Consider the following 22,860-nt stretch of genomic DNA (forward strand, 5'->3'; position numbering starts at 1 on the left):
GCCCGGTACCTCTCGTCATGATGCCCTTCCGCGGGCACTAAGCCCGGAGCAGGCGAGAACAGAGCCGCAATTTGCGTAATTGCGATGCCTACCCTTCTCCCTGGACTGGCTCTTTCGAGCTGGACGCGACTCCCTTCACAGCCCTCGCGGCCCTGCGCAAGCTGGCTTTATAAACGCTCTCTGATGGAAATTTCGCAGCTACGCGAGTCCCCTAAGCTACCTATGCGCGGCTCGTGCTACGCCAATTAGCCGTATTCGCGCCTTCGATACCTCTGACGGCTAATGCCCGGCATGGCCGGTGATTTCCGATCTCCCGGCCGATTGTAAATCCCTGGGACCCCTATACGCCGGCGTGTCTCGATACCAAGCGATACCGCGTTTTTCCCTCGTCCTACCGCTCGTGCATCCCGGCTATCTGCATAATGACACGCCGATTTACAAGTCGATCTCGCTTTCTATCGAGCCGAGCCACGGCGCACACCGACGCGCTTACGTAAATCACTCGTTTCAGAGGTAACCGCGAAACCAACTGGTGTCGATTCTATGCAACGTCGAGTCAACTATGTTGTACGTGGCCGACTGGCAAATGTAAATTACCAACCTAACGAACGATGGCTGCTACGCCAGCTCCTTGTAAATCCAAGTCAACGAGGTGGGCAGAGGATGCCGGAGACGTTGACGAAGGTGGCGGACTTAATCGGCTATTTATAAGCTTCTCTTCGTTTTCGATCCTTCGGCTCTGATTTTGCTTTTTGGACATGTCTGCTGCTCGATGCTCGCTTTCTTTCCCATTGGCTGTGAATCCTTTATCCATTATCTGTGCATCCTTTTCTCAGATAATTACCCAAATCTTTTCCATAAGTGTTCCTCGTTTTGCATTCTATCAGCATCTTTTTGCTTCCTAGGGTGAGTAATAGGCTTCTTGCTGGTGAGTTTCATTTTCGATTCCTCGAGTCGCTTTTTAATTCTTCGAGATGTACTTTTTGGCGATGAACGTTGGTTCTTAATTATCTGCATGCTACATATGCGAATAACGAAGCACACTTTTTTCCCGACAGAATTATTCAATGCTTGGGAACTTGATAAATGCCCCCTGTTTTGCGCCGTTTGAGCCCCCCGTTTTTTGAGGGGCGTGGAATAAGCCTTTTGTTAGCGAACGTTAGTTTCCCTGGTAATTATCGACAATGACGCGCCCGTTTCTAAGAGAATTATTCAAACTTTAGAACTCAATATAGTACAAGAAAATATAATTCAAGTTTCGCAATTCATGCAGTCGATACCATCGTGGCATTAAATTCCTCAAGAAACGACATTGGAGTATTCTATCCTGAAGCCTCGAACCTTTAAAAGCGATGAATCGATGTTTCCATTCAGCAAACACGATCAATGGAGGAACAACTAATATCACTATCCAATTCGCGTTTAATGAAAATACAATTTTATTCTAATAGACGTAATTAAATAATGATCGAATTATATACCAGATGACTGACGTTCAGATTCGAATAAGTCAGTTCTATAGAAACATAGTGGATACTTCTACATCCATAATGAAAAATTTACCGTGGAATATGAAAATTCCCATAATAATTGGAATTTCAATCTCATTTTGAAAAATCCAATTTCCTCATTGGAACTCTCAATGTTTAACACCGAACCTAGCTAAGTGGACCTAACGTTGAACGTTATCGTCTTAAATCTTTGCTGCACAGGATTTCAGATAATAAAATAGACCCATGTTGCACAGAAATTTTATTGCGTTTCAAATGAAACAAAATTGGAATATTTTTAAATTGCTATATTAAATTTCTAAGGTTTCTTATTATATATATATCTTTCTTTTCAGGTTTGCATATTAATTACAATTCTACCTCAATCTATGTGAACATGCATTCTCTTAGGAGCAGACAGATATTTTTAGTAATTGCAAGAAAGAAAATTCTGAGACTAGTCATTTTCACTTAATTCGTACTTCTGGTGTTAAAAACTCCCTAGGAATATCATAATGTGCTACGGACTTCAATAATATCTAATGCATCAAACAGCTTTATTGCTCTCTCGTGAGATCACGTCTTGAATATGCCTCCACAATATGGTCTCCTAATTTTATTAAATATAAAATTAGCATAGAAAGAATTCAACGTAAATTTCTGAGGTTTGCAGCTTATAAATCCGGACACAGAATGGACTTTATCGATCACGATTATGAACCAATCTTAAAAAGACTGAACCTGAAATCTCTTGAAGCTCGTAGGACGATTTTCGATCTACTATTCTTATTTAAATTAATTAATGGCGTCATTAATTGCTCCGCACTAATTTCCTCTATCAACTTTTATTCGCCTGCTAGATCACTGAGGTCATTGCAATCATTCCTGCCTTGCAAATGTACTTCCAGATACGCCAATACCGATCCTGTAAACCGAATTTGCTGGAAGGACCAGTTTCGAGCTAGATTTCTTCACTGGATCGGTCAATTTCTTTCATAAACTATTATCTAAATATGTTTAATTTATACTGTCACTTCTTCATTCGTATTTGATATGTAACGTTTCTTATATGTAATGTCCTCCGCATAGAACTTGTTAAATCTACAAATGTACACTAATGGGGCTACCCGTTGATTATATATATAAATACATTTTTATTAATAAAGGAATCGCATAATGTGAAAACATAAAAGAAGGAAAAAAAGATTATCGCAATAAACCTTCCAATTTTGAATAATTGATGAACCTATACTGGCATGTGGATGTTACCAACACAAACGAATACATTTATAACATTTTTTAAAGGTATTACCAACTGCTTTACGCAAATAAGAAGAAATATTTCAAGGTGGGACTAAAAATATCCCAGCATGCATTACGGTGCATCAAAAAGGTGGGATAGTTTTAATCCCAGCGTGCCCCAAGGAGTTAAAAGAGAGTCCGAGTCCTCGGGTCACTGATTTAATCGAAACTTTAGAGATTTGTAGATTTAATCATCCAGTTTAAGAAAATGTACCATCATAAGGGCAACTACTCGACAGTTTTTGAGATATTTCTGATTAAAGCTTCATTATTCTTAACTAGAGATTTCTTCCGAATAGTTATCGATAGTTACCAAGTGGCATGTGGCCTAACAGCAACGGTGGGAATTTTTGGATATCGCCATTAGACCACAACGGCACTTGGTAAATATTCGAAATAAATCTGTAATTACGCTAATAATAAAAATCTCGAAAATTATTGAGTAGTTTCCCTTATAATGATATATTTTCTTGAACTGCATGACTAAATCTAGCTTAAAGCCTACAAAGCTTAAATTAAATCTATGACCCAAAGGACTCGCACTCTCCTCGTAGTCACCCATTTTCGAGATTTTCCTTTCAATATACGATGTCTCCCGTTGTTCCATTTTTGTTTCAAGATTCTACTGCCGATCACCTGATTCTGGCAAATTTAGCATTAATCCTTTGACTGCCACGCCGAAATCACAGGTTTTTCTCAGGACGTCACGGGAGTATTTTTACTATTCGAAGCATATAAGCGCTACGGTCACTAATAAGTCACAGAAGAAACCGTGACCGGTCATATATGACCAACGTGAAAGTGAAAGTGTCAAGGGGGACATCCGTTTAAGCGAACGTGGATAAAATCAAGATTCCTAACAGACAAGTTCGGCGAATGCGTGATTACAACATCGATAACAGCGAAATAACCGATAATGCACTCAGCTCTACGGTAAATGACGTAATCCTGCGCACAGCATGAACCAGCATCCGTTCCTCGAAAAGCTGAGGAAGAGGGACGCGCTGCACGCGATAATCGGCACGCGGGGAATCAATGAAAATTGGCAGGGCGCGGGGTAAGTGTCGGCGTGACACGAAGGAGCCGAGGATCGGTGCCTTTTCGCATTTCCCTGTTGGCCGATTATTGAAAATCATTTCTCGGAACGGTCACGGGCCCTTTGTGTATCGCGTGCGTGCACGAGCACACGCGAGCGGGCCCAGGCGGTGCCCCTCGCGCGCTGCACCGGAGAGAACGCATCCCTGTGTGTCGGTGCACTCTGGACGCGAGATCAGCAAATCTAAGATCGTGCAACTGGTGTCCAGTGGCGTGTCCGCGGCATACGTTGCGAATGTTCGCCACCGAGCGAGAGAAAGAGTCGGAAGCGAGCGTGTGGCGGAGGAACGGGCGGATGGAGAAAGAGAGGAGGACGAGCAGCGGAGGCAGCGGTTGCGAACGAAGAGTGAAGGATGAAGGGGACCGACTGGCGAAGAAGCGAGAGGGGTCGAAGCTGAAGGAAGGAGGTGGAATGCGCGGTTCTCGAAGGAGGAGCTGTCGGCGGTGAAAAATCACGCACCCCGCCACCACTGCCATGGCCAGAGCATCTGCTCTACATACCCTGGCTCTCAACCTCCGTGAGCAGAGCTCATCCTTTCGCGCAAAACGGAGCTCGGCCTGTGATAATCGGCTGGACGCACCTGCGGCTCGTTCGCGGTCGATACACACGCGTATCCTGCCCCGACATCGTTTTTCGATGTTTGCCCGCCGGCTAATCTCATTATGCTTCTTTCGTTTAGAGAACTGGTTCCCGTATCGGCCGCGGATACTCTACGAACGGAACTGGTATTAAGATTAAATTAACGTTCGCGATATCCGCGAAACGGATGTTCGGCCGATCCGATGGCGACAAGAGGATACGGACGGGTTTCACCGGGTGCATAAACCTGCAGGAGTGATGGATTAATAACCGGACTAATTAAGGTCCCGGGCTAGCTCGCGCTATTACGTTCCTCCGGTTAATTATACGCCCTTTCGATGTTCCCTATCAGCAGCCTCTATAGATCCTGTAGCCTGTAAATAATAATCAATTCGACGATATCGCTGTGGCTAGTTCGGAAAGCCGAGCCGAATATTCGCGATCGCGAACAAGAAGGAGCAAGAAGGGATGATAGATGGAGCTGACTCGCTTTCGGAAGGGAACGAATTCATCAATGAGAACCTCGAAGAATCGGCGTGCGGTGTAGCAGAGCAAGATATACGTGCGCTGGCTGGGCTACCGGTCGGTCGGGTCGGGTCGCTGTTCTCCTGTGCTTCGTCTCTCTCTTTTGCTCTGTTTTTCTGTATCTCCTCTCGCCCTCCTCTTTTCACCTTCGCGGAATATCTCGCTCGCTCGCCCTTTCCACCTTCCTCGCTACCTCTCTTTCTCACCGGTTGCTACTCTCGCTCCACCGAGTTGTTGTTCCACTGTTTTATTACTTTTATAAATGCCGCCGCTACCACCACCACCACCGCCACCGCCATGAGCACCGCAGCATCGCCACCACTCGCCACCACCACCACCACCACCACCTCCGCAGCAGCCGCCGCCGCCGTTGCGGCGGGCATTTCCTTTGTTGGGGCAGAACGGTCCATTGTTGCTCGCCAGAAAGATGCGAATTTTAATTCGATATTGTCTAATATTATTTATGTATGCACGCGCTAGAGAACCTGCCCATTTCAAAGCGTTCCCTTGCACCCTTGCCGCCTTGCTACCGCTTCCTTCCTCTCCGCGCGAAGCCGAACCGCCTGTGTATCGTGCGATGAATCGACTCTTGTGCCGCCTTCGGGCTCGGGCCCCGCTATCACCGCGTGCACGATTCCTTCGTGGCTTATATTTCATGCAGATTTCTTGCTTTTAGGGGCACCGAGAGCGTCACGAAAAATATTCGCAGGGTACTCGCCAGCCGTTGACACGTTTTGCGCCACGCAATAGCACGATGGCCCATGGGGCCCCCGGAGCCTTGGAAATTTAGGATTTATCGAATACTCGTGCATAATGGACACAAATGAAATAAAAATATCGGAAAATATTCGCAGGGTAACTCGCGAACCGTTGACACGTTTTGCGCCACGCAATAGCACGATGGCCCATGGGGCCCCCGGAGCCTTGGAAATTTAGGATTTATCGAATACTCGTGCATATAATAGTCGCAAATGAAATGAAAATATCGGAAAATTTCCATTTGCGTGGATAATAATATCGTGGATATCGATATTGACGGTAATTTGAGATCTTTTTTCAGATATTTTTCAATTCCTAAGATTATTCGTAGGAAAGCTTCATGTCCGAAGAGTATCCTCGGATGCCGGATTTATCTAGAAATTTTGTCGGAGTTTCACTAACTTGTTTAACGATGGAAAATTATGTAAATCGCGATATAATAAGCGGCAGGTAACTGTAAAAACAGAGAACGCGCCAGTTTCGATCTAATCGTCGAAGTTGAGCTGTGTTGAACTTAATTAGTGATTGATGACTATCTAGGAACTTAATGCGCTGTTTGCATCGGTGATTCGAAGTTCATCTAAAACTAGGTCTCCAGCTAATGATCGCGGTAGTTAATCCTGGTTAACGCGAGGAAAGGAAGGAAAAATTCTGACATACTGTTAGCATTGCAACTAGGTTTCATCGCCAGTTTGAAGATGTACCTGATACTGGATCACGTTCCCGGTACATGTTATATGTGCATGTCAATGTTATAGATCATCGACCGACATCCGCGTTCAATTTTTATCTCCCGCTGCCTAATCAATTTTGAAACTGAAGAAGACGCTCTAGATGCAGATAACTAAGCCGCGTTTCTATTAATACCGATCTTTTAAGGCTTAACTAGCCGATGTAGTTATCTCTACATTCCAAATACACGAGAAGTAATTCGTATCGGTAAAAATCAATTTAAAAATTGGTTATTAAAATTATTATAATTATTGGTTATTAACCTTTTGCACTCGAGAGGCGCTTTTCAGTCACCATTTGATAAAATTTCGAAGCTCGATATTAATTAATATATCAAATTTAAAATAATGTAACAGTGCGCGAGGTATCGAAATTATTATTTACCGTTTAAAAAATATCATCAGCTTTATGGCAGAAAATTTTTCAACTCGTGCCCTTCTTTAGCCAAAAATCTTCATGCGCAAAGGGTTAAAATCAGTTCTTAAAAATTAGCTACGGATTCTTAATAGAAAATTTCATTTTTTCCTCGGTATGTTATAATTTTACCCATATGTAACAATTACGGATTTGATACATACACGAAGAAGGTTTCGAAATATACCATTTCTATTAGTGGTCTAACTAATTAATTAATTACTCTATTAACTAATGAAAAATTCGCCTAAATAATTTACCCAGAATTCTCATCAATTTCTTCCTTTTTAAATACATCGTATTAAGAACTTTCCTTAAGAAATTTCAACGAAGAACATTTGGAAAGCCTAAGCAGCTCCTTAATCCCACCTTCCAGGAGAGTTGCTAATTAAGCAACGTGTCAGTTAACGACTCGGCAATTAAATAAAATCCACTCTGTGCAAAGATCCACTTCACCGATTACAATTCCTCACCTATCAGACAGCGAATAATTAATCGCAATTCTCTATGAACCCACATTGGCGAGTTCTCGAGACACTTGTACTGGCGATCGATTACACGCATTAACGCAAACACAGCTAAAGGTGGTTCCGGCGTAGGCGTCGATTGTTTTAATACGAAGCTCGATTTAAACGACGTCTAATTACCGCCAAGTGTGTAGTTTCCTCGACGGAACCGGAGGCACCGCGAGACTTGCGCGTACGTGGCCGGCTCCAGCTGGAAATCAATATCAGCCGACATCCAGGTTCACTTGGAACTGCAGTCACAACAGAATGCGCAACAGTTGCGTCTGAGCGAGAGAGAGGGAGAGACTGTGTATCGTGCTCGACCCCATTGTTTGTCTGATAACCATTCGAAAGTACCTTTGACACCCTCGGCCGAGTAGTGCCTGCCATGTGAACCGTGGACGGAATCGCGATGGATAACGCGTTGAACGAGTAGAACGTTTTGATATGAACGCTGCTGGCCTGGCCACCGGGTGCAGCACGGTGCAACGATGCAGGAACCAAAGCAGGATGAACGAGCTGTGAGCTCGAGCAAGTCGGAAACCGTCAACATGTCCGAGAAACGGATCTCGTTGGGTATTAACATCAGCATTCTCGTGATACTGACCATCTTCGGTGTGTTGCTTTCGTTACCGTTGAAATTGCTGTTGACCACGAACTACTACAATAGAAACGAGACTATCGATAAGAACAGCACGGTGGAAGTAACAAGGGACCTGTCCAGCGAGGTGGCCAAGGTCCCAGTTCCGACTGACCATCGAAAACTGAGACGTTGCCCCAGGTTCGGTTACGAGGACAGGTTGAAGTCGGTCTACCGTAGTGATTACGATGGCAATTGCACGTACACGAATGAGCAACCTAGCACGGATCCTGGGGTGAAGGACGGAGAGGATAAGAGCCTGGCTGTTAGCGAGGGGAAGAACGAAACGTCGGAGACGTTGAAGGAGGTCCTTGCCGAGAATGGGGCGGAAAAAGCGGAAGAAAGTGGGAAAGAATGTCGAACGAAATCGGTCCCGGTCGCCGGACACATTCTCGTGACGATGCTTGTCATTTCAGCAATAGCTGCTTTCGTTGAAGTGTTGCGAATACGTTTCGCTAGAGATAAGGTATTACAGCGTAAACCGCACTAGTTTCTATCGTAAATTTGATCCAGCTTAACGATACCCAGTCCGATTGATCTTTTAAACGATCGTTATTTTCGTGGTTGCAAATCCAATCAGTGTAGATACGTTACAGGTACATTTAAGAGGCAGAGATAGCGATGCTCGTTTAACGAAAAGTTCGAAATGAGGAATCGCTTGAGAAATCTAGTCTAGGATATCAGTTTAAAGAGAAAAATAATGAAAAAAAAAATAACAGAGTAAATAGATAAAGTAAGAATCATCGATGAAAGTAATACATAGTAATAAGCGATAATAGAATTTCTTGGTTGCAACTGCAATCTGTGTAGATTCATAGTCGCACAGAGATATTGCTTGAACTAAGGTATTTAAAAAACGAAATGTTTCATAGAATAGAGAATTATTTCTAGACGTAGAAGTGCCATTAAATCAGTTCATAGTATAACACGAGTTAAACACTAGCGCAATGCAAGTTCCGTAGCGATACGACACTAGCATACGTATGGACACGTAATGTCGTATCACGTTAACAAGTAGAACCATATTTTTGTAAAAGTGGATGCAACGAAACGTTACACTGATTGATTTCACGAGCACCGAAATGCATTTTCCCTATTTTATGTCACAAACCCAAGTAGAAAGTAAATAAATAAAACATAGACACCAAACATACAATACCTCTCTAGTATACGAACATGTATATATATGTGTGTTTAAAAAACCTATAAGGACTCGTCTAAGGCAGGTAGTATCACCTCAAGAAAAACGTCCATGGTCGAGCTTCCCATTCAAAGGCGGTTCCTACCGAGGTACCCAATCAAGAGCCAGAGGTCTTTTGAAATGAATCGATCAGCTTTACGCCTATTAGGTAGCCATATAATTAGATCACCTCGCAGGTATGAAAGTATCGTGTAACATAAATGGATCTGATTCGAACCGTAGGTGCAAGGCCGCCGCCACTTATTCGTCGATCATCATTCCCAACGCAACCGTCTAAGCAAAGCCCTGGCTCGGTCAGTGGTACACCGAATAATCGGATATCGAGACGCCAGTCAGCCGAGTCCGACGAAGAGATCGGAGTTCTCATTAGCGCTCTTCGTCATCGTACACGCCTGCTTCGAAGGCATTAAAGGTAATGATGTAGCGATGAGAAGATATAACGAAAAAGCCAAAATGGTACCAGTTTCTTACGATCGGTATATTATCTGTGATTGGTACGAGATTGCATTTATTTTACCAAGCTTCAACTTCGAGATTAGGGAATTAATTTATCATTTGTAGCGATACGATTCGAGGGCAGATAAACCTTCAAATTTTCTGACAATGAGTGTTCACATTTTGAAAACAGTTTGATGATCCGATGAAGAAATAGATTGGGACGGTTTCAAATCCATATTGATATATTAAACGTATTGAAAATGAAATTGAATTACTGGATATTTAAATGTTCAAATGTACTAAATAGTACTAACCTATTCGAGACTAATTATTTAAATTATTGGACCAAGCAAAGCACTAAATTATGTTTCATTCAGCTTCTATGTGTCTGATTTTTCTCCTCAAGCACTATCATGCTTCTCCATAAGAGAAATGAGTTCCATTAAGCAACAACAATTAATTATTCTCTTAACTAGTTAGAAATAAAAACAGTGAAAATGTATTAAAACTATCAACTCCAAATCTACCTCATGTTTCATGCTTCATTTTATACCAATCTACGAATTACTCATTACCATTTTATCACATTTTTATCTTCACTGTTAAAGGAATACTATTTAAAAATGAACGTACCACCAAATATCCTAAAAGGAAGAAACTCGCATGAAATACGATACAACGATGAATCTAACTCTACTTTTTACTTTCGTTTCAGTAAGGTCGATCAATTGAATTCTTTGAAAATTCATTCGCGTTAACAATAACAGGGTACACGTCTCAGACTGAATGGTACGTTTCGAATACATTGTAAAAGAGAGCAAAAAGATTTTCTTGAAGAATAATTCATCGTGAAACTGTCTTGGTAGGTCTTACATATTGCACATCGATCATGCTTATGAAACTTTTTAAAATTCCTAGTACTTCGTGAATTCACCACCAAAAGGATCTCCAATGAAAATCGTTGTTTCCTCCTGTTCGAATTTTGCAAATTCAGACAACTTAATAGAAATTTTGCATTTGCAAAGAATCTTCCGAAACCTTTTCCTACTGCAGGCAACAGATCTTGCTACGATTTCACATCAACCATAATTTTAATCGTTTTTGTTCTTCATAAGGTAATTTTTACATATTGTTTTTATTTTAATATTTTTCTCGTCCTATAATAAATATGCAATGAATAATATGCTTAAAACAAAATAAAACAGTTTGATTAGAAATGAAAGAAAATGAAAGAAATGAAGAAACCTAATTCACAAAATAACGAGTTTTACATCACCTATACTAATGAATATTTTCATCATTTTCTTCTTTTTTTATCGAACAAGCAATAAGGATTATCTCAAGGAACTAATTAATCATATATTTACATTTTCTCAAATATGACTAATTTAGTGTGTTTTAATTAATATTACCTGTGGTTTTATTTTTTTTTTTTTTTTTTTGGTAATACATTTGTAGAAAAAGCGTCTATGTGAATAGGTAATCGTAAAATTTTTCTCGGAATGGAAAATGAAAGAACGCACCTGGTACGTCTTATTTATTCGTACTTTATCGCATACGATATTGTAATACAACGCGACGATCGTGTGAAAGTAATCAAAAGATGAACGTATTTTGGAAAAGTTAGAAATTCTTCGATATGTATTTTCATATTAATAGTCGTACCTCTTTAAACAGCGAATACTTCGACACTTCTGTGATTTTCATCGTTTCCCACGTGATATGTAAAATGTTAATCATAAATTGTGAAATATATATGTACATATATCGATGTCTGATAAATAAATTCTTCCATTCTCCAATCGAGTTATTCTATACGAAGAACATACTCCCTACGAACATTGCAAGAAAAAGATTAAACAATTGAAATTATGTAATAATTATTTAAGGTTAGTACTATAACTACTATTACCAACAGCAGTATTTCTTTTTAAAGCATGTTAATAATTTCGATATTTTTACAAATTTTTTTAATATTTCTTAATTGTCGTTTAAAGAAAAAAGTACATTATTATATTATATTATTTAATTTCGTATCGATATTATCGTATTATATTAATCGAGATGCTATCAAAACGCGAGCCAAAAAAACAATTGTTCAAATTGCTCGATGTAACGTAAAATAAATTCGTTCGTTTTCGTAACGAGCAAAATAGCAATATGGCGCCATGCAAATTCCGTTATAATTTTAGAGCACCAATTGTTGAAGCGCTTAGAAATATAGCCAATCTCAATATTTTAACAACGTAAACTTATAATGCATTTCAAACATTCTCACAATAATGTGATACAAGGTGATACAATTGGAGTATTACTTATTTACTTTACTTACAATTTCGTGTAGCACAAGGCACGTCATGAGCAGAATCAAATGCTTTTCAAACGTCGAGACTGTCAAACTGGAAAATTTAAATAGAAAATTCTTCTGTCGCGATAAATTATTCTTTATACCTAAAAATTCGCTGCATCGATAAGTACACGAGTCTCATACCTCTTTTCTTATACCACCATTGATTTGTAGCTTTCTTAAACACAATTTTCCTCGAATTTTCATCCCACCTTCGCGCCTTCGCTCCATTTTGTACGACAACTAAACGAATAAAATCTAGTGATTTTCACGTCCTTGCCATTGGCGTTACTGTTTTACGCGCGAAGCAGCAGGTGTCGCCACCTTCAAGGCCGTCATACAGTATTGCACGGGTGAAACGCGCAGAAAAGTGGAATCATGAATTAAAGGTACCTCGATAAATGGGTCGGTCTACAAATCGTGGTAAAGGAGTGCAGTAGGTGTTATGTTAATTATACTTTTCACCATTTGGATCGTGTAATAACGAGATAAGAGTGAATATTTGTGACGAAGTGTTTCGCTTGTTGCACAGTTGCCAAGGCGACTAAGGTGCGTGCGTGTGCGTGTCCAAAAGTGTGCTATGAAAAGAGAACGATCATCGGGACAGCGATTCCACGGCTATCTTCGTTCCAACGGCAATTCCATGTTTCAAAAACGAACGGCCTGAAGACGGGAATATTATGGACTATCCGGTTTTAGGCCACTACGACCCGTCCGTAGAGGCCACGGCTGATAGCGGCGGTGACGAGCAAGAACTGCTTTGTAAGTGCTTTTCATGTTTCATTTTAACGCATTTCCTTTTTTCTCTAGGCGCCAAAAACTCAGTTGTATCGCAATTCGATTTTTTCGATCGAAAATTCGAAGAGTCAGAAAGGCGCGAAACCTCTTCGTTCTGGGACACTCATTGCTCGAATCATGATGCGCGATCTGGTGTCCTACTAGCCGTTAGTATCACACGATATCTTTTGTCTCATTAATTCTTGTCCGCCAATTCAATGATCCGTTATTGGCTACTCCCTCTCTTTCCGCTGTTTTCGAAGCGTGATGTTTAGTTTCGATCAGCTGTTCGACTCTGAACGATCTTGCAAAATTCATGGGTTAGGCATGCGATCTAAATCAGCTGTGACGTTGCTGTTTTGAATGTGAAATTCAGTCTCACTTGTTCAAGCTTAAATATTAAACCTCTCACACAAACAATGATACAAAATATTATCAACGTTAATAATCAGTAACCTATATTTGATATTGAAATGTTATCACAAGTTATGTTTAATACTTTTACTGATATTGAAACAACATTGTGAAATTTTATTATCAACTTTTTGTCATCTTTCATTACAGGGGAAGAATCAAATTATGTTTTACCTGGTGATGAATATGTACCTGCAACTGAGCAATTTGGAGAAGATTTTGCGGGAGCTGAGTTTCATGAAACTCGTACTTTACTTGCGGATGGAGGAGATAGATTTGGAGTTTCCACTGCCACTTTTGACAATGTTGAAGAACTTATGTGGATAGGGAATCAAGGGGTATTATAAGATTTAGTGTTATAGGTGCAACTAATAAATTATTTTGTTAACTCTCTTTACTTTGTGTAACTCGTACCATTAAAATAGCATCAAAACCATGTTGCTCTAGTGATATTTATTGAATAATATGTATTTTTTTTTTAAGTTATTTGACTATGAAGAGATTAATGAAATAGTGTTTAAAATAATTACTAAAAATGCTGGTGCATTGACAAAAAACAATCCTTCATAGGGTCACGTCACATCTTATTACGGGGCTGGTTTACAAAAGTACACCTCATTTCAAGTTCATGCCACACAAGAAGTTCGGCATATTCATCCATTAGATGAGGGAATTTTAATCCTAACACAGAGTTTATTGAGATGTCAGTTAAGGCGTGGCATTCCAATGTTTACACATATGTATGTGAATTTTGTGATATATGTAACAAATTTATGAATATTTTCTTATTCAAAATACAGTACAAAAGTAAATGATATTATAGGTCATCAAATATGATAGACATGCAATGCATGCTACAAATTTCACCAACGAGATTACTTATGGGAGGACATCAAGAAAAAATAATTGATTTTAATCTAACCAGAGGAAAAGAGACTGGATTAGTAAGTTTTTATACATGTTTGTAGAATGATAAAATTATATGTACATGTATCGATATTATCTTGTACTTGTAGGTACATGTAGGTGAACATGGTTGTGCAATTTTAAGGCAGCATAGCAGGCTTATATGCTGTGGTAATCCTGCTGGAAGAATTGATCTCAGGGATCCAAACACATTATCAATAGAACATACTTTCGATACCCATAGTGGTTCTCTCAGTGATTTCGATGTTCAAGGAAATTACCTTGTTACTTGTGGTTTTAGTAACAGGTGAGGCTTAGAATATGACCATTAATGTTTCTTTTTTGCAACTATTTTATATTAAAATTTTATTTCTGTATTTAGTCATCAGGGTTTGTCAGTAGATCGATTCTTAATGGCATATGACTTGCGACAAATGAGAGCATTAAGTCCTGTTACAACTGTGGTATATCCTCTTCTATTGAAGTTCCTACCCAGCTATTCCAGTCGTTTAGCTGTAGTATCACCATTAGGACAAATGCAACTTCTTGATACTATTTATGCTAATGTACAACCCGCCATGACATGCTTGTATCAGGTAAATGTTACATTTAATATTTACAGGGAAAAGGTGTCTTCAATTATATAAATGTATAAGTTTTCTTGTTTTGATAGGTTGCAACTGGTGGTGCAATGATACTATCATTTCATGTATCTTCTACATCTCAGTGTCTATGTTTTGGAGATTCAGCAGGTTCTATACACCTAATGTCTACAAATACACCTGAGCCTCAGTTTAATACATTTTTTCAGTTAGTAAATGTATTAAATTTAAAAAGTAAATAATTCAAGTACTTCACAATGAAACAAATGCTAAAATGGTTTTGTTTTCATTTATTTAGGCCAACTGAATTTGCCGATCCAGTTGAATCACTTCAATCTATATCATTTAACGATGATGTTACCCCATTAAGTACAATACCAATTGTTTATACTGGACACCCACTATTGAGTGATTGGCCAGAAGAATATTTGAAAAAAGTTTATAGGTAGGTAAATATAATTTGCAATTAAATAAATATATAAAGTATGAAAATTTAATGAAATTAATGATGATGATCAATGAGGAATTAAGTTGAAATTTTTTTGTATGCTTTTACAGGAAAACACCACAAATTGATCCTGAAATACTACGCACAATGAAGATGCAAGGAACTATAGGTTATGCCCCAAATCCTCAGGCATTTCGGAGAAATCAAGTGAGGAAACAATATTCTCCCACTCTTCTACAATATTCTTCTCCAACTCTCCTAAAGCTCTCCTAAAATGTAAATTTCCTGTTCTCCATTCACAGAGTGTCAGCCATGATTCCTGCTTAAGATTGTGTAAGAATTATGTTAGTCTTGATGTTTGACTTTCTTGTTGCTAGTTACATCACAATGAAGTGATAAGGCATAACCAATTATCACTACTGAACATTGTGAACAACCTCCATTTATCTTTAACTTTATATTGTTTAAATTGTTCCTGAGACATTTTAATGTTTTAGTTTTTTTATGGAATGTATGGTTATAATTGATTACAGTTGTATATTCCATATGTGTTGATACATGTAGTGTGTTATTAATTGAATCAGTTATACAGATAATATTGATTACATTGCATACCTAAGAAGCATATGCTGTTAGTGATTTCATTACAGTTTCAGTGGTATAATCTTCATGTATAAATTCATGCAGTTAATCGGAAAAGAAATTCGAGCTCAATACGATTGAATTTTTTACTTTTATAGAGAAACCATTGATACCATGTGATTTAAGACTGATGACATTTCGTGATAAATATTGTAGTCCATGATCAATGTTAAAAAAACGTGATATATTTTCATAAGCTAGTCCACAGTATTCTAATAATTTTCTCTATGTTAATGTGTATGAGAGAAAAAGACCTAAATAGGACACTGAATACGTGTAATATTCAACTCTTTTTTTCCTAACTTCTGTTAATGTGAATTTTTATTAGAATAATACTGTTATATTTATAAACAAAAACATATTTAAGAGAAATATCTGATCAGAGGTATGATATAATAATAATCTACTTAATCTCATTATGATTGATAAAAATACGATATGTAGATTCCTATTAAAGAGTATAAACATTAGTGATTCTGTCTTGAATCATTTGAATTTTTCAGAGTAATTTTGCTTAAATGAACATCTTTGAAAGGCTGAGAAACATTTATTTTATTTTATCTTTATTTTAAACTCCATATAACAATAGCACTTTAATGGCTGTGTACAGTTACAGTTATTGAAGGGTAGTGGCTGCATTTACCTCGATTTCTTCAATGTGCCAATCTAGGAATTATGAACGTACATCAAAACTGGTGTACATGCATGTAATGGCATTGCATAATTCGTGATATAACCCTGCGAATTATTTAAAATACGCTCTATATAGGTCTGACTTTGGAATAATTTGAATTTCCACCTATTTTAGAAACGAAAAATAAGGAAAATATGTCACTTATAATCTTTGTATTAGGAATATAATTTTCCATCAACTTGTGGCATGGAATTCGGAATACTAATAAATTTGAGAGTTTTAATTTTTTATGAATTGCTAAAAAATAAAAAATCTCAACTTTAAAATTGTAATAGCTATAAAAGTCGCTTAACATTTCTTCAAAAATGTGCATTTAAAGTAATTATTTTCACCTTATCGTACTGCGAACCGACCGCTGCGATTTTCTACGGTTGAGAATCGCGAAATTTATGATAATTTCGTATCGTTATTTCAAATTTCAAAGTTTTGCATCTCAAGAAACAGCGTGAATGATAAATAAAACAAAAAGAAAAGAAAAAGAAAAACTATTTACTGCCTTTAATTTCGCGTTGAAGCACAATGCGTGTGTAATCGATGCATTTCATTTAAATGGTTGTTTACGTTTAATGATTTTGTGCTCAATAATCGATAGTTTTAGTATATCTAGTGCCTATATAGAATATATTTTTCAAAGATGTAATAATCGAAGTTGTATTTGAGTGAAATAAAGGTTGTAAGACATACACGTAAGCCTAACTTATTGGCTCGGTCCCACGCGTATTCTATAGGTATTATTTATTTTTTCACGGTCCAAATCGTGTTCATATAAATGCATCGCAGTGTAATTATAACAAGCAAGAGTATTCATCCGCATATAATTCGCGTTGATAAACAATCCCAAAAGAGAAAAAAAAGGAAAAAAGAAAAAAATAGAAAACAAAAGACGTTCGATTGATTAAAGAAAAATAAATAATACCTCTTTTACAGATACCTTACAATTTGGAAAAACGACGGGGAGTAGTCGCAAAGCTTTTCGCGGGGGACTCACGATCTAAAACAGATGACGGCACCTTTGTGGCCATACCTAAACGTTATCGTAAAATTGAGGTGAAATACTCACGACTCGGTTACGATGAGTTTGATTTCGATCAGTATAATTACACCAGCTTCTGCGGTCTCGAAGCCACGCTTCCCAACAGCTATTGTAACGCTATGTTGCAGGTAAGTGCAGTTAGATCAGTATGACAGATCTGCAAGAGCCTTATTATTCTTTCAGGGAAAGAAATTCACTTTGCCCAACACTCATCTCTATTACGTGTTTTCCAGTTACTTTACTATTGCGAACCCGTGAGAATAACGTTGCTCTCCCATTCATGCCAAAGAGAATTCTGCTTGTCCTGCGAGCTAGGATTCTTATTTCATATGCTGGACACATCCCGCGGACTGCCTTGCCAAGCGGCTAATTTCCTTCGTGCTTTTAGAACAGTCCCTGAAGCGGCAGCTTTGGGACTTATACTCAGTGACCTCCATCCGGAGGCGAAAAGGAAAACAAATTTGATAAGATTGATACAGGTATGCTTTCAAATGCTTAAGTTTAGATACATTGTTCCCAGAGGGTGTGATGCACAATGTTAACTAATTATTTATAAACGTCCTTATCGAACGTCACGGCTCCAAGCCGATCTTGAACTAATCATATTTGTATAGAAAGGGACGACGTTCTGTAACAAAAACAAAGAAGTGGAACCAACTAAGCACGACAAGTTTATTGATTCTAGCCAATAAACAACTTTTCCATGACAAAAGTACACTTTGCAAGTGTTACTCAACATCAGTATGATTGCCTGCAAAACATTAGTCGAATTTTAGATGTTTTAGTGCTAATTATTATAATTATCCATTAATTATACTTATCATAAGTGACTATTTTATATAAATATTTGATAACTCTTCTATTACCCATCCAATATACTTTCCTGATTTACTATATTAGGATTCAGGCTGAAAGAAGAATGATGTATTGATCTGTATCTATAAACATTTACTGTATATATATGTAATAAATAAACTTGCTATTTAGATTTTTTTGTTAACATTAAATAATAATTTAGAATTCCACGAAACTTGTTTTTCATAGAAACAAATTGCTGAATAAATATCAGTAGATTAATGGTATTGTTAAATTTCAGAGTTGGAACAGGTTTATATTACATCAGATCCATTATGAAATTCTTGAAACAAGAAAACGACAGCAAGAGGAAGAAGAAGCAGCTCGACTTAAAACAGGACCAAAATGTCCGCTATTCGTCTATAACGAGCAGGATTTCCCTAGCATTTTGCAGGATATCGGTTCTCGATATAGAAGTCATGCGGAAGAAAGGAAAAAGAGGCGGAAGCAAGGGAAGAATGGTAAATATATGTGGATCACGTCGAAAGGTAAACACAATTCACGTGTATCCTTTTTATTGGGCACTTTTGTGTTTATTTTTCATTTTGTATATTTCGTGCTCTTACTTGACCAATATAACATTATTTTCTTCTTTTCTTTAACCAAACAAGCATATTTTTATATTTGCATTCTAGTAATACTTTCTTCTTTTATTATTCTATATTTCTGTAGAGAGCTTTTTGTTTTTTCTTTTTATATTTCGTTTTACTTACGCTTTCTGTTCTTTTTTTTAGAGGAAAGAAGACATTGTTTTCCATGAATGCATGGCCTATTTGTAAAAATTCTATTTGTATTCGCAATACTTTAACTCTTAATATACCTATTAAACTTTTAATTAGTAGTTCTCAAAAAATAGATCACTTCAGAATAATTTAAACGAGTTATGTATTCCTATTTTAATATCACTGTTTTTATCACTTTGAACTTAAAAGTCGAATTTAATTTTAATATATCTTCTATTGTAGCAATACAAATTTTTGTAAAAATCGGAGATACTTTGTTATTGATAGTAAATAATTTTATTAAGTGTAGATATTGCTGATACAAATAGCGTTTTCCTGAAACATCTTATTTAGTAGTACAGTAGTAAATAAGTTTTTATGAAAGAGCATTAATTATATTACATATATTTTCCATAAATTTTTATTATTAATCTAAGTATTATAATTACGTATAAACTTTTCAATGCAAATTGATGTTCAAGTAATCCTAAATATTTGTTTATTGTGAACAGATAAAAACAATAGAAAGTCTGTGGAAGAAAGCGAGGTACGAGACGAAGAAACAGAAATCAGTCGACTGTTTGGATCGGATCAAATGCACATACACCGTTGTCTGAAATGTGAGCAAGAAGCTACAAAACATTCCATCATGTTGCTATGTAATTTAGTTTATCCGGAATTAGTACATCCTTGTAAGTCATATCTTAGATTATACGTACGTTCGATATCTACATCGAATTAAAAATGAATTTTTATCCATTATAGCAGAAGAGGTTCCATTTACGAGTGTTCTTGCCCGCAGTTTAAGACCCGAGAAAATTACACCTGCATGGTGCGATAATTGTCAGAAATTTACACCTACCCTCCAATCTCGACAGTTGACTAAACTACCTCAAATATTGGCTTTGAACTGTGGTTTAGATACACAACAGGTATTCAACACATATTTATATGCACATTACATGAAAATTTAGCAGTTTTAGACTGCAAGTATACAGCGGTGGTTTGTAACGTTTAAAAATTATTGTCATTTTAGGATAAAGCATTTTGGCAAACTCAAATGGACATAGTAGTTAAGAAAATATTAAGCGACAAAGAAAGTAGCCCATCTTTAAGTCCTGTCCCCATTACCGTGAAACCTTGTCGATACGGTAACAATTGTACCCGAATTGGTTGTAGATTTAGGCACATTGGTAGAGATCCAGGTACTATGGTCTATCTTATATGCGTCAGTATCTTCGTTAATCTTCTGATATTTGATATTTTCGATTTCTTTACTTTAATATTTTATTAGAAAATATATCAACGCCACCGGTCACTCCTCCCACAACAATTTCAACATCGGTTGCGACACCACCTAGTCACTTGTACTATTCTCATTCATGGATACCACACAATATAGAAATTTCTTTAAGCAATAGCGGTGAATTATTCGTGGAAAAGATTAGTAGTCCGGAGATTAATCTCAATGAAAGTAGAAAATCGACCGAGGAGATCATAATAGAAAATGGACAGGGTGATAATAAGGTACAAGATTCTGAGATTCCTGAGAATGATTTCGAGGACCAAGAGACTGAAAATCACATTAATACGGAACTTTATAACGAGGATATAGAGAAAGAAAACAAAATTGATGAGAATTTGGATAAAATAAGTAAAGTTCAGTACAGCCTTAATGCCGTTGTTTGTTACATCGATGATAAGAGTAACGAAGACAGAAGAAATATCGTTGCTCTGTTACGAGTTGGTCCAAGTTATCATGAACGATCATCTGGCAGTGCAGTGTCGCAGTGGTACATTTTTAATGACTTTTGGTATGTAAATATAATTTAGTCTTTTGGCTAAAAAACAATAAAATAATTAACGAAGAATTATATGGATTATAGTTTGGTACGGAAAGATTTTAGGTTCTCTGGTACATATAAATGTTGTAAATGTAAATCTTATTTTTTGCGATTATTTCATAGCGTTAAATTTTAACTTGCTGTGAAAAATTTTCTATTTCATCTAGTATATCCGCAGTGACTCCGCAAGAGGCGGTATGGTTCAATCTTGATTGGAAAGTCCCATGTGTACTTCATTACACGGCTGTGCCAGCACCTGAAGCAGCACCGTTTGTCAGTCCTCTTACCTATGACGTGTTTGGTGAAGATAAATGTATTGCTCGTAGTGGAGGAACTAGGGGTATCACATTTACTCCGTTGACATCCGACGAAATGCCTAAAAAAGGTGTCAATTTAATTTCGAAAACAATTATTTAGATGTAGGATACAATATTAATAATACATAAAATTATATTTCTAGGGGAATTAGTTGGTATTGATGCGGAATTCGTAACACTGAATCAGGAAGAAGCTGAACTTCGAAGTGATGGAAAAATGTCCACTATAAAACCAAGTCACATGTCTGTTGCACGTATCACTTGTATACGTGGGTATGTATCATTTTTAATTATCAGTTTTTTCTGATTTTCATTCTCTTCATATTGTTATAGCTAATGATATTCTTGAATTGTTGCTTTGTGTGTAATATTTTCAATTTCTTGAATAGGCAGGGTCCCCTAGAAGGAACTCCCTTTATAGATGATTACATAAGCACTCAAGAACAAGTAGTAGATTATCTGACAAAATTCAGTGGAATTCAACCTGGTGATTTAGATGCAAACTTCAGCAGCAAACACTTGACCACTCTAAAGTCAACGTACCAAAAATTGCGGTTTCTTGTTGATAATGGGATCATATTTGTTGGTCACGGCCTAAAAAATGATTTTAGGTAATTACTCAATTTTTGCTTTTAATATATTCATCTTGCATATGCCTTTTCTCGATATTCGCAGGGTGATAAATTTAGTCGTACCGCCTGAACAAATCGTAGATACAGTGTTGTTGTTTCATTTACCTCATCATCGTATGGTGTCATTGCGTTTCCTTACGTGGCACTTTTTGGGTAAGAAAATTCAGTCGGAAACACACGACTCTGCCGAAGATGCCAGCGCTGCTCTTGAATTGTATCGCAAGTACAAAGAGTTAAAATGCTCTGCGAAGTTGTCTGAATCATTGAAGGAGCTTTACAACGTTGGCAATCAATTACAATGGAAAGTAAGAATGGTCATTTACTTTAAATATTCAATAATGTTTTATGTATAGATAGTTGAAATTAGTATCTTCAATTAATTCGTCTGTCTTCAGGTTCCGGAGGATGACCCTCAGGAAGAAGTGCATGATTTAGTTACGTCATGCAACGACAATGAAGTTTAGACGATGATTTCGGAATATTGTCGTAAATCGGTTAACGATAAAACTTTAGGAAATATCGTCTATTCCTTCGTCTTGCGACAGAATCATGCACTTCTTTTGTATGAAAAAGAGTTCAATCGTTCATATATAGAAACTAGAAAAATTCCAAGGTTAAATGTGGTGATGATGTCGCGAGTGTTAATGATTACGGGTACAACTACATTATCATTCTTGTTTAGTATTTTCTTACCTCACGACACCGATTCGTGAGATCGTTGGATCACGTAAACGTAACTGAATTATCGTCCGTGGATCGTAAATCTTTTAGTTAGCCTCCGTCTAATTGAGATCAAGCGAAAGCTTCGAAGGGAAGAAAATGTCTCGATGATAGTAATTTTCTAGGAAGAATCAGAGCAGAATGTCTGGCACGCGTTCGGTAGCAGCTGTATATACATATTGTTGTACATACATATTGTTCATTAGCACATGTGTGTTTCGGTGC

The 22,860-nt window shown here is 37.5% G+C and overlaps 2 protein-coding genes across 3 annotated transcripts; both read left to right on the forward strand.

The window, feature by feature from the left end:
* Positions 1-7,686: 7,686 nt before the first annotated feature.
* On the forward strand, positions 7,687-9,932 carry LOC108545219 (uncharacterized). Of its 2 annotated transcripts, none has more exons than XM_017896730.1 (3): positions 7,687-8,509; positions 9,254-9,392; positions 9,467-9,932. In XM_017896730.1, exons 1-3 carry the CDS (start codon positions 7,895-7,897, stop codon positions 9,652-9,654), a joined length of 942 nt encoding a protein of 313 aa, XP_017752219.1. In that variant the 5' UTR covers positions 7,687-7,894; the 3' UTR covers positions 9,655-9,932. The 2 variants fall into 2 exon arrangements, with proteins under 2 accessions (XP_017752219.1, XP_017752220.1); XM_017896731.1 differs by having other exon boundaries at positions 9,266-9,392.
* Positions 9,933-12,392: 2,460 nt separating this feature from the next.
* Positions 12,393-22,379, forward strand: PAN2 (PAN2-PAN3 deadenylation complex catalytic subunit PAN2). Its single transcript, XM_017896723.1, has 22 exons — positions 12,393-12,465; positions 12,562-12,791; positions 13,371-13,558; positions 13,791-13,960; positions 14,044-14,164; positions 14,237-14,433; positions 14,509-14,722; positions 14,800-14,936; positions 15,027-15,173; positions 15,287-15,383; positions 17,440-17,673; positions 17,779-18,024; positions 18,642-18,861; positions 19,635-19,814; positions 19,888-20,054; positions 20,159-20,327; positions 20,417-20,936; positions 21,134-21,351; positions 21,427-21,556; positions 21,673-21,894; positions 21,959-22,220; positions 22,311-22,379. Exons 2-22 carry the CDS (start codon positions 12,710-12,712, stop codon positions 22,377-22,379), a joined length of 3,990 nt encoding a protein of 1,329 aa, XP_017752212.1. The 5' UTR covers positions 12,393-12,465; positions 12,562-12,709.
* Positions 22,380-22,860: the final 481 nt, after the last annotated feature.

Source organism: Eufriesea mexicana, unplaced genomic scaffold (genome assembly GCF_001483705.2).
Source record: "Eufriesea mexicana isolate 0111107269 unplaced genomic scaffold, ASM148370v2 scaffold382, whole genome shotgun sequence".
Taxonomy (NCBI): Eukaryota; Metazoa; Arthropoda; class Insecta; order Hymenoptera; family Apidae; genus Eufriesea; species Eufriesea mexicana.

Coding starts and splice junctions, on each gene's coding strand:
- PAN2 (XM_017896723.1), top strand. CDS start 12,710: ATGGACTATCCGGTTTTAGGCCACTACGACCCGTCCGTAGAGGCCACG. Junction 14,937..15,026: donor CAGTTTAATACATTTTTTCA/GTTAGTAAATGT, acceptor TCATTTATTTAG/GCCAACTGAATTTGCCGATC. Junction 18,025..18,641: donor ATTTGATAAGATTGATACAG/GTATGCTTTCAA, acceptor GTTAAATTTCAG/AGTTGGAACAGGTTTATATT.
- LOC108545219 (XM_017896730.1), top strand. CDS start 7,895: ATGCAGGAACCAAAGCAGGATGAACGAGCTGTGAGCTCGAGCAAGTCG. Junction 8,510..9,253: donor TACGTTTCGCTAGAGATAAG/GTATTACAGCGT, acceptor AAAACCTATAAG/GACTCGTCTAAGGCAGGTAG. Junction 9,393..9,466: donor ATCAGCTTTACGCCTATTAG/GTAGCCATATAA, acceptor TTCGAACCGTAG/GTGCAAGGCCGCCGCCACTT.